Genomic DNA, 16,529 nt, shown 5'->3' with positions numbered 1-16,529 from the left:
GGTATACTTTTGAGGGTCCAAGGAAGCTACCTAACCTACATTACCTTAGGTGAAGAGTGACACACTGTTTTACAAGTAAGGGGGAGGGGTATTTCTTTCATTATTATGTTTCCATTCCAAATTTGTTGTAACTCCTTTTCTGTTTGTATTGCTTGAAGTTTATCCAATTTCCCATTCGGGGGACACTTATTCCGAGTTTCAACTCTTGATCTCAAGGGTGTTGGGTTATGGGAGGTTATAATTAAGGCCCTTTTTAAATACTGATATTGAAAGTTCAGTGAGATAAAAAATCCTTTATTATTAGCTATAGCATGTAAATTGTTTTATGATATGTATTTGGCTATTTTAACATGTTTATGTTTCATGACATCACATGTTGATACTTATTAATAAAATATAGGTTATCGTAATTATTTTAAAACAAGCTTGTAATTCAGTTGTCTAAACTCAGAAAGTATGGTTTACAGTAAACAACTCAATTTATCTTAATAATCTCTTCAAAACAAGAAAGCTGTAGAACTGCTGTTAATTTCTTTAGGTGAAGGAATTATGAAAAAAATAGTGGTATGTATACAGTGTGAATAGATAATAATACACTTAAGTGTTTTTTCAACAGTTATGGATGTCCTGATAACAGAACTGTTAATCCGGAATGGTCTTGCCCTGAATTTGAGAAAAATGCAGATTAGTGAGTTATTATTTTGTTTTTCAAAAAGTTAAAAAAAGTTTTTATTTTCACCTTCAACACATACACAGTTTACCTCCAACCTTCCTGCCAATATATGTATGGACAAAATCTTTTCATAGTCAGTTGTCCTTACATAATTATTGTTTCCAGTTGTTTTCATCCATGAATAAGTTCTTTGTTTGGAGAAATAACATAAATGGTAGAACTGTATCTATTAACACAAATTGTTATCTTATTTACAGTTATGAATGGTCTTTGCTCTGGGTTCATAGACCCTTTCCATTGTGGGTTGTCCAGGTAAGTATCACTAGAAAAGTCTTGATATCTTTATACCTGTGAATTTCTCGTCAATATTAAAATGTTTGTTAAACCTATAGAGCCACACTGGTGTACAACCTTGGGGCCCTGTCAGATATTAGAGTACAGTAGGTATTTGTTACTGTAAAGGGGCCTAAAAAATAATACCAGTGCTTGGTTGCTAGTTGGGCCACTTTTTATCTTTACTCTGTACTTCTCAGTAGTGAGACTCTTGTATTGCTTTTGCTTATTGGGTGACCAAACTTGACCTTTATGGCCACCCTAGCCCATTTGAAGATTGCTTTGGGGACTGTAAATGTGCATGCAGCCACAAACTTTTACCTTTGTAGAGGACATTGATTTAAAGTGATCTAGCTGAGGAAAGCATATCATTGTTGTTGGTTCTCCCCTTTGCTCTGAGAGGTTTTTCTCCGGGTACTCTAGTTTTCCCCTCTCCTCAAAAACCAACATTTCCAAATTCAAATTCATCCAGGAATCAGGTAGACAAAGAACCACTTTGTGGATACTTGCTACCTTCAAATCATTATTTATTTATCATTTATCATGAAAAGCAGGAAGGTTTGCTGTAACTGAGAAGCTGTTCATTGGATTGGTTTCCAGAAATTACTGCAGTTGAACTCTCTATTAAGCCGCCATTAATTAAAGTCCAGAAATAATTGCAGAAAAGAATTGCAGATGAAAGCAGCCCTATCCAGTAATAGTGCCCCCATTGCCCCCAAAAATAAAGTAATGTTTCTATTAAAGATGATGCTAAGTTGTTATGAGCCTCTATTGAGCAGTCAATGTAACCTCCATTGAGTGGTCGCTGGTGGTTAACCCTGAGGGTGGCCATGCACTTAATGGAGGGTCAGTTGTAGTACATGGATAAGATATTTTTGGAATCCTGGCAGCATGCCACAACCCAGTACCACAAAATGGGATGTAGACAATGATGTCTCTTTTTATGCAACACGCATGTACTATATATGTAACCACAGTCTGGTAAACAGTAACTGTATTTTTTTCTTCAGACAGTCATTTCAGTTTACAGCATGCTGGATGCAATCCTACTTAGTTACTTAACCTATAAGGTATTAAAACTGTTGAATGTCATTCTACAATACAGTAAAACCTCTATTAAGCGGACCCCCAATTAAGGGGACACCCTCTTTTAAGTGGACACTAAACTGGGTCGCGAAACGAACGTCTGATATTTCCCTTAACGAACCCCTATTCAGTGGACACCTCTATTAATCGGACACGAACACTAAAATAAGTTGTATTTGGCTGATTTCTATTGTTAAAAACCTCTATTGAGCAGACACCAGACTATATTGACGATAGTAGTATTGGATTATGTCCTTGAAATACGTACTGAAGTCAGTCAATGTTTTTTCATTTACAAACAAATTAAAGTTGGTAATGAAAGGCAATGGACTTGAACTCTGGATAGCTTCTTTAACAATATGCAACTTTATCACGGTACAGAGTAACCACTGAATGTTGATTGTTAACAAACATTGTGCAATTTTTACAACCTCTATTAGGCGAACACCCTCTATTAATATTATAATAAGTGGACACTTGGGAAGGTCCCGAAGGTGTCTGGTTAATAGAGGTTTCACGTTATTAAGGTCTGGTTTTGTTAATGAAGATTTGACCATGGCTGTTGTAATCGCAATTTAAGCATTGCAAATTAAGCCCAAAGAAAATGGCTTCAACAGAATTCAAATCCATGGCCTCTGCATTAGCACTGTAGTGCAGTACCACCTGAGCTGTAATTTAAACCCACACATTTGGAGCAGGCTAGTTTTTTGACTTCATTCTTAACCCATAAAAGGAGTAAAACATTGAATGGTGCAGTGTTCTCACCAGACTGCTCCATTGCGGGATTCAAGCAATATTTATTGAAATGGCAAACTTAAAAAGTCTTCAAGGGCCCTCAGGGCACAGAACTGCAGCAACTGTTAAAAAGGTCACTTTTGGTTGTAAATAAACAGCAGCCTGAATAAAATCCACATTGCAATTAGATGGTGAGATCCATTGCAAGCCAATGATGAAACGTTGTCTGTTTACTGTAACCATGTGCTCTCATTTTGCAAGTCCGCCATCTTGAATTGTCACAGATTAATTCAGTAGTTACGATGCTTGCGAGCACTGCTTTTGCTCTTTGAAATTAAAAAAACCTCGCATTTGACTGCACTTTTCAATTCTGTAGTTTAAAAAGGATATTGCTGTGGATCTTGCTCGTGACTAATAAATATTCATGACCAAATTGGGACCAGAGAAAAAGTCCAGATAATCGAGAAATCCAGGTAATCGAGGTCCAGATAATCAAGGTTCGACTGTACAAGTTTGTTTGAGTTAGCAATTGTTGTTTTCAAGAATGCAACTACATACAACAGCATTTAGTGAAAACAATTGATTTTATTCCAGTGTTTGTAGTATTACACAAATTTCGGTTAGAAACTTCAAACGCAGAGTTACATGTATGCATTCTTCCTTTCAAATGGCCAGAGAAATGTTAAGGCTGGGGGTCATTGGGCCACAAATTACAAAATTCTGGTGAGAACACTGATGCTAGCTGAAACCTTACCAAAAAGTCTTGTGTCAGTTTTTTCAAAGTTATCTGTCAGAACTAAAATCAATCAACTGCAACTTGTTGCTTTTGTTTGTTTTCCTGCCAATAGACAGATTTTATTTCTTCTTTTTCTTGCAAATATTTTAATATTATTACTATGGTTTTTGATAAATCTGGAATAACATTTAACTCTGTTCCCTCTTCTCCATTAAAAAAAGACTTTTCTTGTCCTGATTAAAAATTGTCATACATGTAATAAAATGATGTAATCCTGTATATTTTTTCTTCATCCCAGGGTGGTTCAGTTCTGAACCAAATTATACATACTCGTGTCATTGCAGAGATTCTTCTAGCATTGCCTTTTGTTGTATCTGTAAGTAGAAAAGGCCTTAAAGATTTACTAATAACAGTTTAAGGTAAAAGTATTGAAATCTTATTTTTAGTGTGTCAACCAAACAGAATAAGTCTCATCATGGAAGACGAGACATACCCTTCAAATATTATACTTACTTTTGAAATTACTTATTGCAAATTATTTATTTAATTTTTTTGCAGATTTTTTATAATAGGCTTCACAATTTATGGGTTCCTTTGTTTCTAAATTGCTGGCTTGCTAAGAGTGCATTAGATACTATGCTTGTGAGTATGACTTGATATGGATACCCACTTTGCCCCCCTGGTGCACTTTAACACATACCAGTACTTCAGATACCAATGAATTATGACGGAATCCATCCGCATATTGAGTAATTTTAATTTTCAGTGGACAAAAACCACGTACCAGAATAAGTTAAACAATATCACATTCCTTTAAATTACATTTTTCATGGGCTATAGATGTAGTTAGTTATCTGTAGTAATACCAAAGAAAATTTCTTATGAGAGCCCACTGAAAATTGAAATTACTCAATTTTGTGATGGATTCTGTCTTAATACTTTTTTTTTGGCAAAATTTAACATGATTTTACCGCTTATCCTTGATTTCCTTGGTTCAGTGGTTTTTGCTCCATACAAAATAATTCTTGGCAGAAATATAGAGCACAACCTTTTCAAAACCCTAGCTGCTTAGGTTATTAGAAGGCATGGACTGTTCTAATAAGAGGTGAAGTGGTAGCTTCTGTCAAACATAGCCACATTAAATGTGCAAGAGCTATTTTGAATGCTTCAGTGTAACCTTACCAAGATTGATGAATCTACCTTTTTCGTCTTAAATGTAGACTGGGTTTTTGCGCGAAATTGGGTATTGCCGTATATAAATGAAAACGCGAAACGCTCGGATGCCTCGATCCTCATGCTATATATTCACTTTCCCCTGCATTTCCCTGTTACATTTGGTGCAAGTTAAACAGATTATTAAAGTAAAATAAATATCTACTCACGAAACGTTGATTAGAAGGGAAACTCTAAGGTTTCCTCTGAGTTTCTTAAGGCAAAATGTGACTCATTGAATTCGAGTAGTTAAGAAATACCAGGATTCTTATCATTGTGGTAGATGGTTGCATGATCACAATTCACAGTCCTTAACTCCAACAACTTATTTCTTCATGTTTTAAAAGCTACTGCTTCTTAAAAGACAAGAAGCTTTCTAAGGCATTGGTTACAAAACGAAACAGGTCTTCATACGTTCAAGTTACTATTATTATTGTGAAAAGCCAATCTGCATGAGATGTAAAGTCACACAACTGGCACGTGAAAGTGTTGGACTTTGCCCCCTTTCGTTGTTTGTACATGAGGGAATTCGAGTTATCACACGGTAATCTAGTAAACAGAATTATAAAAATAACTCATGCACACAATTTGCACGTGAAGATGTTGGTCTTTGGCCCTCTTAGAATTCGTACGTAAAAAAACGCAAATTGTTTACTACAAAATTTTCTCAACGATTTTAAGAAATCACCTTGGCTTCATTACAACATCTGCAATTAAATTATGTTTCATGCCATGTCAAGGTTGATAGCCTAACATTTATTAACTTCCAAGAAAATTATCAAACTGCCGAAATATATTTCTGCTCATATCATGTTACTCCACTCGATAAAACAGTAACTAATTATTGTGTCAACTAGCTTCTTAATTCCAATTGTATTCCCTAACGCTATCGTTTCTGACTTAAGTTACTCATCTTTACTAAATAAAATATGTTTCAATAACTATAATGCTTAGTATATATGCAGGAAGGATGTATCATGTTGTTCACTTATTATTATTTTTTTGTTTTAAATTGGCGGAATGAAAAAAAAAAGGTCTGTTGAACTTTGTAAGCGAGAGAATAATATTTTTAAAGCTTGTTTACAGAATTAACAATACTCGGTACAGCTTTTAAAAAAAATAAGCTGCCTTTCAAACTTGTAAAACCACATTTAATAGGCCGCATACTTTCAAATTAAAGTCCATATCTAAATGTCAATTATTGCTTCACTGGAAGAGCTTTGAAAATATATGATCTTTTATATTCTACCTTGAAGCGGGTGAAACACAACTCATAAATACGTGCATTGTACCGTTCGCGATAGCCGAATCGGTCACAAATATCTTGAAGCAGCATCCACACTAAAATATGAACCCTTAAACAGCTGCATCACTGTTCACAGCGTTTGAATCATGAAGATATTTTATGTAATGCTTCCAAACGCCTGTACCCGTAATAAAAGACAAAAAAATTGTGAAGGATCAAGATGGCGATCTCAAAGTGCCCTTGTTCGACCTTCACCAATGCCATGTTTAAATAGATGCCAAGATCTTGTTGGTTCCTGAGCATCAACTCATAGTACCTTCAACCTTATTGGCTCTTGCAACAAACATCCCAACATACAAAGCCACAAAGATACATACGCTCACACCACTGACATATGAGCTATTTTTTCAAAATAGCTCAATAACAACAACAAATGCATGTAACTCACTGTTCCTGTATATTTTATTGGCAGAATGATCTTCACAGATTAGTTCTTCGTCAGCAGTCTGCACTATCACAGAAGGTTCTTATTGTCTTTGGAACTGTCTGTTGTATTTTATTTACTGGGTAAGGCTATCTTTTAACAGATTAAGCTTTGTATAAAAAATGCATCTATTTCCATTAAGAATCAAACGAATCAAAACTTTTCTTCCTAATTGTTTTTTTAGATGCAATGAATTATTTTGATTTAGATGCAGTATTTTTAGAGTTCTTACTTGGGTTTTTAAAAGATTAATTGGTTAGTAGCTCTCTTTTACATCCACAGTAGCTCTATAATGTGCTCAGCTTTTATATAACTGTTTCCATTAAATGCTACTTGTGGGGCGTGGGGCATTTGAATATTAAACCACTTTAGTGAATAAGATATACGAAACCTTGTACATAAAGCATAAAATATATTTCTGAACATTATGTGTTGTCTATGCACAGAATATGTGGCATTCATCACCTTGAGAGAGCAGTTCCCGATCCATGGAATTTTTTTGAATGCATTTGGTTTGTAGTAGTGACATTCAGTACAGTTGGTTATGGGGATTTCAGACCAGATGACTGGCCGGGACGAACATTTGTTATAATAATGATTGCCTGTGCACTTATTCTGCTGCCTGTTGAGGTAAGTTGTGGTTATCAACATTAATTTTTTTTGTTGTTGTAATACACCTCTACTAACAACCACTATTTTGACAGCTGACAGTCAATATTCACATTTCTTCAATAGCTACTACTTCACCACTGTAGCAACCACTAAAGTGCATTGTATCTGCCAAAGGAATCTCTCTGCAACTGAGGCTGAAAATAAAGGACAGTCAGTGGACATTGTCCAGCCTACTTTTAATAACTGGTCAAACTTTAGAATAATAATTGTAATAATAAGAATAATATTAATTTAGAATTTATATGTTTTTATGACGAGATGATCAACGGTGCATTCCAACTATACATAGAATGAAAATAAGTAAATGATAAATAAAATTACATCATGTCTTGTGAAGAATATTAAAAAAAACGTAACTAAGAAAATAAAATAAAAAGCCTTACTGAAAGGTACATCTTCACAGCAAGGAGCCCAAAAGTGTGACCTCCTTTAATTAATTCACATTCTTTCATGCAGACATTAACCAATCAGAAGTCGAGGACAGTTTCCAGCTGGCTTCTGATTGGATTAAATCTACATGAAAGAATGTGAATAAATTAAAAGCGGTAACACTTTTGGGCTCCTTGCTGTAAAAGTTTTTGCTAAAAAAGAAATGAAAATGACATAGTTGTGTTAGGAATTAAGTAAACCTAACTAAGAATGAAAAACCTCACTAAAAAGATGTAATGATAATGATTTTGTCTTGCTGGTCATTTTGACGAGTCATTTTCAGACACAAACAATTTAGTTTCCTACTGCACTATGTCCATTTAATGTCTCGTGTCTAGCAATTTAATGCTGTAATGGTTATTGACAAAATGAAATTTTAAAATTTTGTACCACCTTTGGCAGTGAACAGGTTAAATAAACAATTATTGGTTATAAAACTAAAATGTCTTACAATTAACAAAAAGATTGTTGTCACATTACACCCCTACTCCCCTACTCCCCTACCCCCACAATGGTGACCTCTGTACAACACCTATCTACAATTTTTATTTACATCATGTACATTTATCTTTACAGCGGTCCCCTTGATTTTTTTTTTCTCAGCTTTCGTCAAGTATTAACTGTTCAAGAATTAATGGAGATTCAGCTGTGCCATTAAAATAGTGACAACCAAAAATTCTTTTTAATTTCTGTGATAGCTGGAGCAGCTGGCTTTCCTTCTGGTCACACGGCAGAAGGAAGGAGGGACATTTAACCGCATGCTTGCTGGTTCTGAGAAACATGTTGTTTTATGTGCTACAAACCTGAGACCAACCACTTTGATTGACTTTTTGAATGAATTCTATGCTGATGTCAAATTGCAGGTTTGTTTTTTGTGTTATTTCAGTAGGGGAGAAATTGTCATCTTTAAAAATGTGGATAACATAGATTTATTTAACTATATGAAGGAAGATGATCGCAGTTATATACACAACTTTTGCAGTTGTGAAAAGAACACAACTGCAAAAGTTGCGTCTATAACTGCGATGATCTTCCTTTATATAGTTCTTCACTCCGCAGTTCACATGTATGATTTTCACATATTCATAACTTTGTCATCTTCATCTTTTCACGGGTTTATAACAAACCAATTCAATGACCTGCTTCCAGTTGGCTTGTTAGCCTAATATTGGCAGAGCACTGCACCAGTATCACAGAGGTCAAAGGTTTGAATCCCATACAAGCCTGAAATATTTTCCAGGCTTTCTTCTTGCAACTGCAAAAGTTGCATGTTGCCTAGAGTGCAAGAGTACATGTATAGACAAAATGAAAATGTGCCCATTGCAAAAAATTTTTGCCAGCCATCGGAGCAGTTCATTGTTGAGGGGCCTGGCTGGTCACAGTGGAGGCCCTGTGGCATCCTATGTGCCAATTCTTCATACGCTGCATTGCTGTAATGTTAACACTAGTTTCCCTACTTTGTTGTAGGATCACCATGTAGTTCTTCTCTGTCCATCTGAACTGGACAGCACGTTAAGACTCCTTTTACAGGTTCCTGTCTGGTCTCAGCGGGTCACATATTTAAAGGGGTCTGCCCTCATTGATGAGGATCTTATAAGAGCTAGGTTAGTGTTGTACTACTGCATGTAAAGGTTTAATTAAAAAACGCACATTTAACCAGCCCATTTCAATGAATCTTTCTTCGGAAATTTGTTTCATTTTTTGGTTATTTGTTAATACTGTATACTATTTACCTTTGATTTTTGAGCTGTTACCTGCCAAGACACAAACTGGTGGACTGTAGCCGGCTTCAATGCAGTCTTGCCAGCTGTCTTCTCACTGCAGGAATTTTTTTTATCCACAGTTTGTGTTTAAAAAGGTGATGTGGACATAGAATCATCAGGTATTAATTGTTTTGGTAAATTGTTTACTTTCATTATTGTCCTGTCTTGTCTTTTCAGAGTTGAGGATGCAGAGGGATGCTTTATCCTGACTGATAGATATGCAGACAACAGAGAAGCTGCTGTAAGTGTCTTTCGATCATGCACTTCAGAACGAAATGTGTCATATTTGTTTTCTAATCAATTTATACTATAGGCACACAGGGTTCTCGATAGAAGCTGGCACCCGGCATCCTATTTGCTGCTTTTCTCTTAGTTAATGCTCAAGTCTTTTCTACCTATTCCTTTCATCCAATTTTGAGTTTTCCTTGTCATGTATTGTACAAAATAATCAAAACATTCAAGACCCAACAAGTAAACTTTCTGGTTCTTCTGTACTTGACAGCTGCCATATTTTCAACCATGTAAACACCTGTGTAAGCGACATTCACTCTGGCCCAGCTGTTCATTGTAAAACATGGTAATGAGTTAGTCAATTCCAGTCCTACACAGTTGGCAATAATAATGGCGGCCAAGCGGTAGAAAGTACTAAGTTTTTTGGTTTCAGTCAATCTGAGGACAATACCAAGAAGCCTAAAGTTTGCTCCTTTGATAAAAGTTTTTCAAACAAGTTGACCAAATGGGTTGTGTAGTAATTCTGTAATAGTTGACGTCTAAACCCAAATGGCCTCGAAATTGGATTTCAGAGCTTCCATAGGCACATGTGAGGTGGGCAAGAGCGTAGCCCCACAGCTAAGAAAATCTATCCATCCTAGAAAATTTGGAAATCACGTGACTGTACACCTCCAGACCGAGCAACCAACTGAGCGTCTGTCCGTCCATACCACAGGCATACCAACTGCAACTGACTGAAGGTTATTTTTGCCAGAAATCGCATAGCCACCCACATGTTGTGAAGCAGAGAAAACTAAAGAGTCAATAAAGATGAAATCAAAACAGAATGCGGAAACTGTTTCTATATCCGTGTTGTCTAAAGTATTAAACTTAGATTAAACTTGTTGTGTCCACAAATTTGGGATGTAGAGAAAGATAAAGTAGGCATCAGGTCAGGAAAGCTCAACGAGAAATAGAACAGCAGAGAGCTAGAGTGAGAGATAAAAACAAAGGAGACATTTTTTGCTGGAAGAAATTTTGTAGTGGCGGTGAGAAAATGAGAGATGCTTGTGGCCACCAAGGTGACAATGAGCGGCAGTGAAAAAAAAAGTGAACAAGAATGCGTATAACATTTCCTCCCTAAAACATGTAACTAGGAAGTTTCTGGAAGTTTCATGTTGTACTTGTGCAAAACAATGGCAAAGAAATGTACCAAAAAAGTGTGCTGCACGTGCAAAATTGCTTTTTGGCTAATTAGACCTATTGTTGTTTTTTCACCATTTGTCTTTGCCTTCACTGCTTAAGGTGATGTTACACAGGACAATATTCGCAACAACAATTTTTAGCACATTACACAGTGTTACAACATTGTTGTATCATTGTTTCGAAGGTTGCAATATCGTTCCAACATTTGAACCCTGTGTTGTGCTAAAAATCGTTGTTGCGAATCGTTTCTTGTAACATCACCTTTAGAATTACACGATTTTATATTTTGTTTGAGCAAACGATAAATATTAGCAAGAGCTTCGCTATTAGCCCTAGCTAAATCTATATATTATTGTTGTCATGTTAAGTACTTGGTTTGTCATAAATTAAAACTACAATAGGAAGATTTTGTTACTCTCAATTTTTTACTTCATATAGGACAAACATACCATTTTAAGAACATGGGCTATCCAGGACTTTGCCCCATCAACACGTCTGTTTGTGCAGATCCTAAAGCCAGAAAACATATTCCATGTTAGCTTTGCTGGTAAGTGCTATTTGTGTTTGTTTTAGGAAAGTCTAAAGGCATTATAGTCATTTAACAGCTGTAAAGCATTTGAACAAATAACTTTACAAGAATGCTTTAAAAGCATTAGCCCTTTAAGTCCCAATGGTGACCAACATAAATTTTCTCCTAACCATATCCATGGATCATCCAGAGATTAGGTTATAAGAATTAATAAATTGATCACTGAAGAGAAAATGCTTTGATCTTTTACCAAATTCTCTCAACACTTTCTTTAAGGAAATGTATAGAGACCAGTTTGGAGAATTTGTATGTGGATATTGGGGTTAAAAGGGTTAAAGTCTTGCTTGCTTGGAGATAGATAAGAAGAGAGGAGGCTATCTATTCTACATGAAACAGGATTCCCTTGTTAAAAGTTTTTCACTTCCTTGACGATGATTGAGTTGTGTATAAATAAATGAATGGAGAGAAATTACATCATTGCGAGAGAGAAAAAGTAGTCCTCTGTGTGGACATAAGCTTACTGGCAATGAATAATCTGTATGAAGAAACAGGCAGTGACGGATACCTGTGGTGCGAAGCATAAACGTTTAATGTCGTGTGCTACAAGGACAGTTATTTTCCAGAGAGAAAATTTAAATTATTTAATAGTTTGTATCACTCAGTGTACCTTGTTTTTTCAACACCTTTTTTTTTTATTGCCAATATGTTTGCCATGTGTTATCTGTGGAAAATGTACTATGTAACAAAATCAGTATCAAATTCCTTCTTGTCGTAAAAACGCTTTATAAAACAAAGAATGGGAGATAGCAGGTATCGAACACAGTCCCTTCAGCTCCGAAGGTTACGCTTTACAGCGCATATGGCAACAATAGAATATGGCGTGTCATTCCAGTCATCGCTGAAATAAACCGCATGCTCATCACGGAACTCATTTGCATACATTGAAAGTTGTGACGATTCCTGCCCCCAGTTTCCACAGTCTCCGCTAGGAATGCCTGAGACTATGTCCCCTTTGTGGGATGGACCGACGAAGAAAAAGAAACGCCTGCATTTTTAGAGTCTCGCTCTGCTACAGCAAGCTTGACTAATAAGGCATGTTGGTTACATGCTGTTTTTTACTGTTACTGGTGTTAGCAGAAAGAAAGAAGGTGATAGACAAGTTATTCAGAACACTGCGGTTCCAATGTTGTTCTTTTCAGAGCATTTGGTTTGTGAGGATGAGATTAAACATGCATTGTTGGCGAGTAACTGCGTCTGTCCGGGAATCTCCACCTTTTTCACGCTTCTTCTTCATACACTTCATGAACAGTAAGTAGCCTTCAATGGTCAGTGTTTTGACTGATTTCAATAATTATTGTTTGTACCCTAGTATTGTGTGTTTCCTTTGTTGCAGCTCAGCGGTAAAGCATCTGGAGTAGCAACCAGGCCTCAGTTTTTTAAAAGGTGGATAGTGCTACCCATTGGATAAATTTCTATCCAGAGGATAGTGCAATTGAATTCTCTCATTTTTATCCACTGGACAGTAATTTGCCTGGTGGATAGCTCTATCCAGCATTTGAACAACCAGGGCCTGTTGAGAAAATGATTTTTTCTTGTAAGCCACTTGTGTCACAGTTTGCCAAAAAACATCTTTGTCATGAACATTATGTTTCAATCAAGGAACAATGAATATTTTCCATTTTTGCATTTTCTTAGTAAAAGAGTAGAATAAATTGTCTTCTGTTGATATTCTTTGAATCCATCCCCAGTAGTTGCTGAGGTGACTAAAATCAGTGCAGGGCTCATTGACAATCACCTTTAATTAAGAGAGATGGGAAGTTTCAACTGTATGTACTATTAATATATTATGCGACTCCACTGACTACATTTTGAAGATTCAGAGAATGCCATTGCTATGGCAGAGAACTCTGGTTACCATATGTGTGTACATACAGTTAGACTAGAGAAGGACTACAGGGCTGGGTTGTTCAAAGCTGGGTTAAATAACCCAGGGTTAGTGCGAAATTTGAACTCAGATATGAAAGCTTAAAAAGCAGATTCAGTTCAATTCTCCTTGCCTACAACTGGATGATTGGATACTGTAAAAAGGATAGAGAAAACTATCCTGGAGAGTGCTTTTAATAAAAAGAAAAAGAAACCCGTGTTAGCGTTAACCGGCGTTCAAACAACTGGGCCCAGTATTTTTAGACTGTTGCTCTCAATCCATTGAGCCTTTTTATGTCTCTGTAGTAGGCAATTTACTCTATCAACTCAAACTTTTGTGCTGTATTCAATACCACTTGTTGCATTTAAGGCGTGGTTCAGAGGATTGGCATGAGATGTTTGGCAAGTGCGCAGGAAATGAAGTATACGACATTCGCCTGGGTGCCAGCAAGATGTTTAGACCTTACTGTGGCAAGACATTTACACATACCGCCTTTCATGTTCATAAGAAGTATGTGGATGCATTAATTTAATTAATTTTTTAGTGGTTACCAGTAACCTGAGTTTTTGTAGATGCCAATCAACTGTTTCCATGGTTCAAGGACACGGTTATTGGTAACTGCTGTAAGTGTTAGTTCAGGGTATCCATTAAGTTTATCTTGGTGGCCCCAACGTCACAGAATGATGTTGACTAGTGAGGAAGTGATATGAATAATGGTTTGACTGTCAATAGAATTGAAAACACTCCCCAAAAAGGCAATATTTTTCCTGTTGCTTTTTTATCAGTAGTTTTCTCAGTAGAAATTCATCAAAGGTACTGTTTCCTGAGGCAGTTTGAGAAAATTTCATGATCATTTGTTGAATTGTGAATTTGAATTTGGTTCATTCAACAGTTACAAGATATCTGATCATATGTAATACGCACTTCTTTCCTGTCAGGTATGGAGTGACCCTTTTTGCAGTTTGTGCTGCTAAGAAAGGCCGAAGGATTTTATTAAACCCTGGCCCCACCCATATAATGGATTATGATGATCGGTGTTACTACATTGCTATCTCAAGTGAAGAAGACTCTTACATCAAAGCATATAAAGAACCCAAGCAGTCCTCAGTGGGCGTCTTTAAAAACAGCATGCGTTACAGAAATGATTCAGTTCTAACTGCAAGTTCTGTGGCACTTGAACTGCGTACGGATGCAGTTGAGCCAGGTGAATTTTTGTTTCTAGTTCAAAAGCTGCTTCTTTTTAGTTAAAGGTGTGTCATAATACTTATAGATTACAGGCCCAATATACTATTTATTAGTCAGGAAAAAACATAAATTTTGGGAACCACACTTAGTTTGCAAGCTCATTTTACAACAACAACAACAACAATCTTTATTTGTACTCACTCTTGCTCAAAAATAAATTACAACCTTGAAAATATTAAAAGTAAAAATTAGAGTACTGGCTGCCTGGAATAACTATGAGGGCTAGCGGAGCCAGGCAGCCAGTTGACATCAGCATTAAATAGAATTAAATTACAGGTCAGCAAGAAAACTGAAGCACAAATACACACATAAAAAGAAAAAGAAAAATAGGGAGAAGAGGAAAAATGCTATTTCTATGCTATGAAGGAAGTCTAAAATAGTTACAAGTTATCTTCCTATCATCCTTCATGATACTGTTTCTTAAAGTCACATAAAAGTTAAAAACTTTTTCTGAATGAAGATAGATGTACTCTTTTAATTAATGGATTGCCTTAAAAAAAGGCCTGTCTTCAAAAAAACTACTTAACTTTGACCTTATGTGTCCCTTGTGTTGCATGTTTGTGTTATTTATAGGCAAGAATAAATTCAATTATTATTTCCTCCATATCCTTCCTATATTGGAGTGTTAAAGCAGCCTGAGTAAAATTAATAGAGCATGCATGGCTCAGGGAAGCTTAAAACCATTGATAATGAAAACACTTTCTATGTTATTAATTCTGATAGACTTAGTGTTTTTCATTATAGTGAGCCTGAAATTCCTGGATGAAGCTCCTCCCAATGGTATTGATCATGGTAACTCCGGTGATCAAATTGCTCCCTCCTCCTCAAGACTCAAACCAGAAAAAAGTGAGAGATCTCCTGGGAAAAAAGGAGTTACTAAGGAAGTTATGTTTGATATAGGAGACTCAAGAAGGTCATCAAACTCATATGTACCAAGTGAATCTGATTTAGAGGATGATGAAGAGTCTTCACAACAGGAAATGGATTTGCTTGATGATACAAGTAGAATACCAAGGTACTTATAAAAATCATGATACAGTCAATTCTTTTTAAAATGGACGCCGTTTGGACATGTAGTAAGTGTCCCAGAGTGATGTTCACCTGATAAGAGAGTCAAATAAACAGAGTAAAGTGAGGCAGGGACCAACTCTAAGTGTCCCTTGAGGGATAGTTCACAGTATCAAGTATGCAGGCCTTGGCTTCCTAATAATTATATACTTTTACCCACTCAAAAGGGTCAGTGATCTAAAACTGAGCACTGTAGTCATGTCTCCCATCCTATTTACTACAGCTCTTATGATCTTTGTCTGTGGGATACCCTAAAAAGGTTTTTTTTTGTGGGGGGGGGCGAGGGTGGTCTCTTAGTGGCTCAATGGTAAAGTGATGTCAGTCAGGAGCTGGGTAGTTTTTCTTTGTGTTGCAGAAGGGTGTGATCACCGATTGATATGAAAACAGTTGAACAGTAATTAATACCCAAACCACAACACATTAGCTAATCAACAAAAGTATCGATCTGCAACTCCAAGAAACACCCAGGAGCAAGAAGCACTTTCCAGTTGTTGTGTAATCTTAGAGTTATACACCTTACTGAGTCCTTAGTAGGACCCACATTTTTCTGTGCATTGCCTAATTCTAAGGAGAAGTATAAGCAATGGCAAAAAAAAAATATTGCAGAATCCACATTATTATCACTACACGCGGCCAAATGACAAACTGCCCTCTCTAAAATGCTCCTTTCCTCGGGCCAAATGGCAAAGTGCGGGCTGTAAATGGAATTTGCAGCCCGCAACATGATTTCACGATAAACAATCTTTCCTTATGAAATAAATTTGTACGATTTGACCTTGTGTATTGATAATAATGATATATAATCACATGACTTTTGTCGGGAATATAGTTTATTTGTGTCGATCCCTTGTAGCATCATTTGCACCCTCGCAAATAAACTTTGTGCCCTCCAAAAGTCATGTGATTGTCCTGTTGTCTCTTAACCTGTTCCAATTCAGTGGAAGAGTGAAACTGTGATTGTTCTTTGTTTCTGTTTAC

General features: G+C 36.3%; 1 protein-coding gene across 3 annotated transcripts in view; it reads left to right on the top strand.

Annotated features, from left to right (window-relative positions):
* LOC140939139 (potassium channel subfamily T member 1-like) overlaps window positions 1-16,529 on the top strand; it is a 58,335-nt gene that overhangs the window by 15,188 nt on the left and 26,618 nt on the right. For all 3 annotated transcript variants that reach the window (XM_073388700.1, XM_073388701.1, XM_073388702.1), the window contains 15 exons: window positions 617-688; window positions 931-985; window positions 2,017-2,076; window positions 3,862-3,939; window positions 4,122-4,205; window positions 6,494-6,588; window positions 6,952-7,135; window positions 8,305-8,469; window positions 9,074-9,210; window positions 9,547-9,610; window positions 11,224-11,332; window positions 12,514-12,622; window positions 13,608-13,748; window positions 14,177-14,442; window positions 15,228-15,498. In XM_073388700.1, coding sequence (XP_073244801.1) covers window positions 617-688; window positions 931-985; window positions 2,017-2,076; window positions 3,862-3,939; window positions 4,122-4,205; window positions 6,494-6,588; window positions 6,952-7,135; window positions 8,305-8,469; window positions 9,074-9,210; window positions 9,547-9,610; window positions 11,224-11,332; window positions 12,514-12,622; window positions 13,608-13,748; window positions 14,177-14,442; window positions 15,228-15,498 — 1,890 coding nt within the window. The remainder of the gene's footprint in view (window positions 1-616; window positions 689-930; window positions 986-2,016; window positions 2,077-3,861; window positions 3,940-4,121; window positions 4,206-6,493; window positions 6,589-6,951; window positions 7,136-8,304; window positions 8,470-9,073; window positions 9,211-9,546; window positions 9,611-11,223; window positions 11,333-12,513; window positions 12,623-13,607; window positions 13,749-14,176; window positions 14,443-15,227; window positions 15,499-16,529) is intronic.

The sequence above is a fragment of the Porites lutea genome, chromosome 5 (assembly GCF_958299795.1).
Source record: "Porites lutea chromosome 5, jaPorLute2.1, whole genome shotgun sequence".
NCBI classification, from domain to species: domain Eukaryota; kingdom Metazoa; phylum Cnidaria; class Anthozoa; order Scleractinia; family Poritidae; genus Porites; species Porites lutea.
Note: the sequence above shows the minus strand (reverse complement) of the source record. Positions and strands in the feature narration are given on the sequence as shown.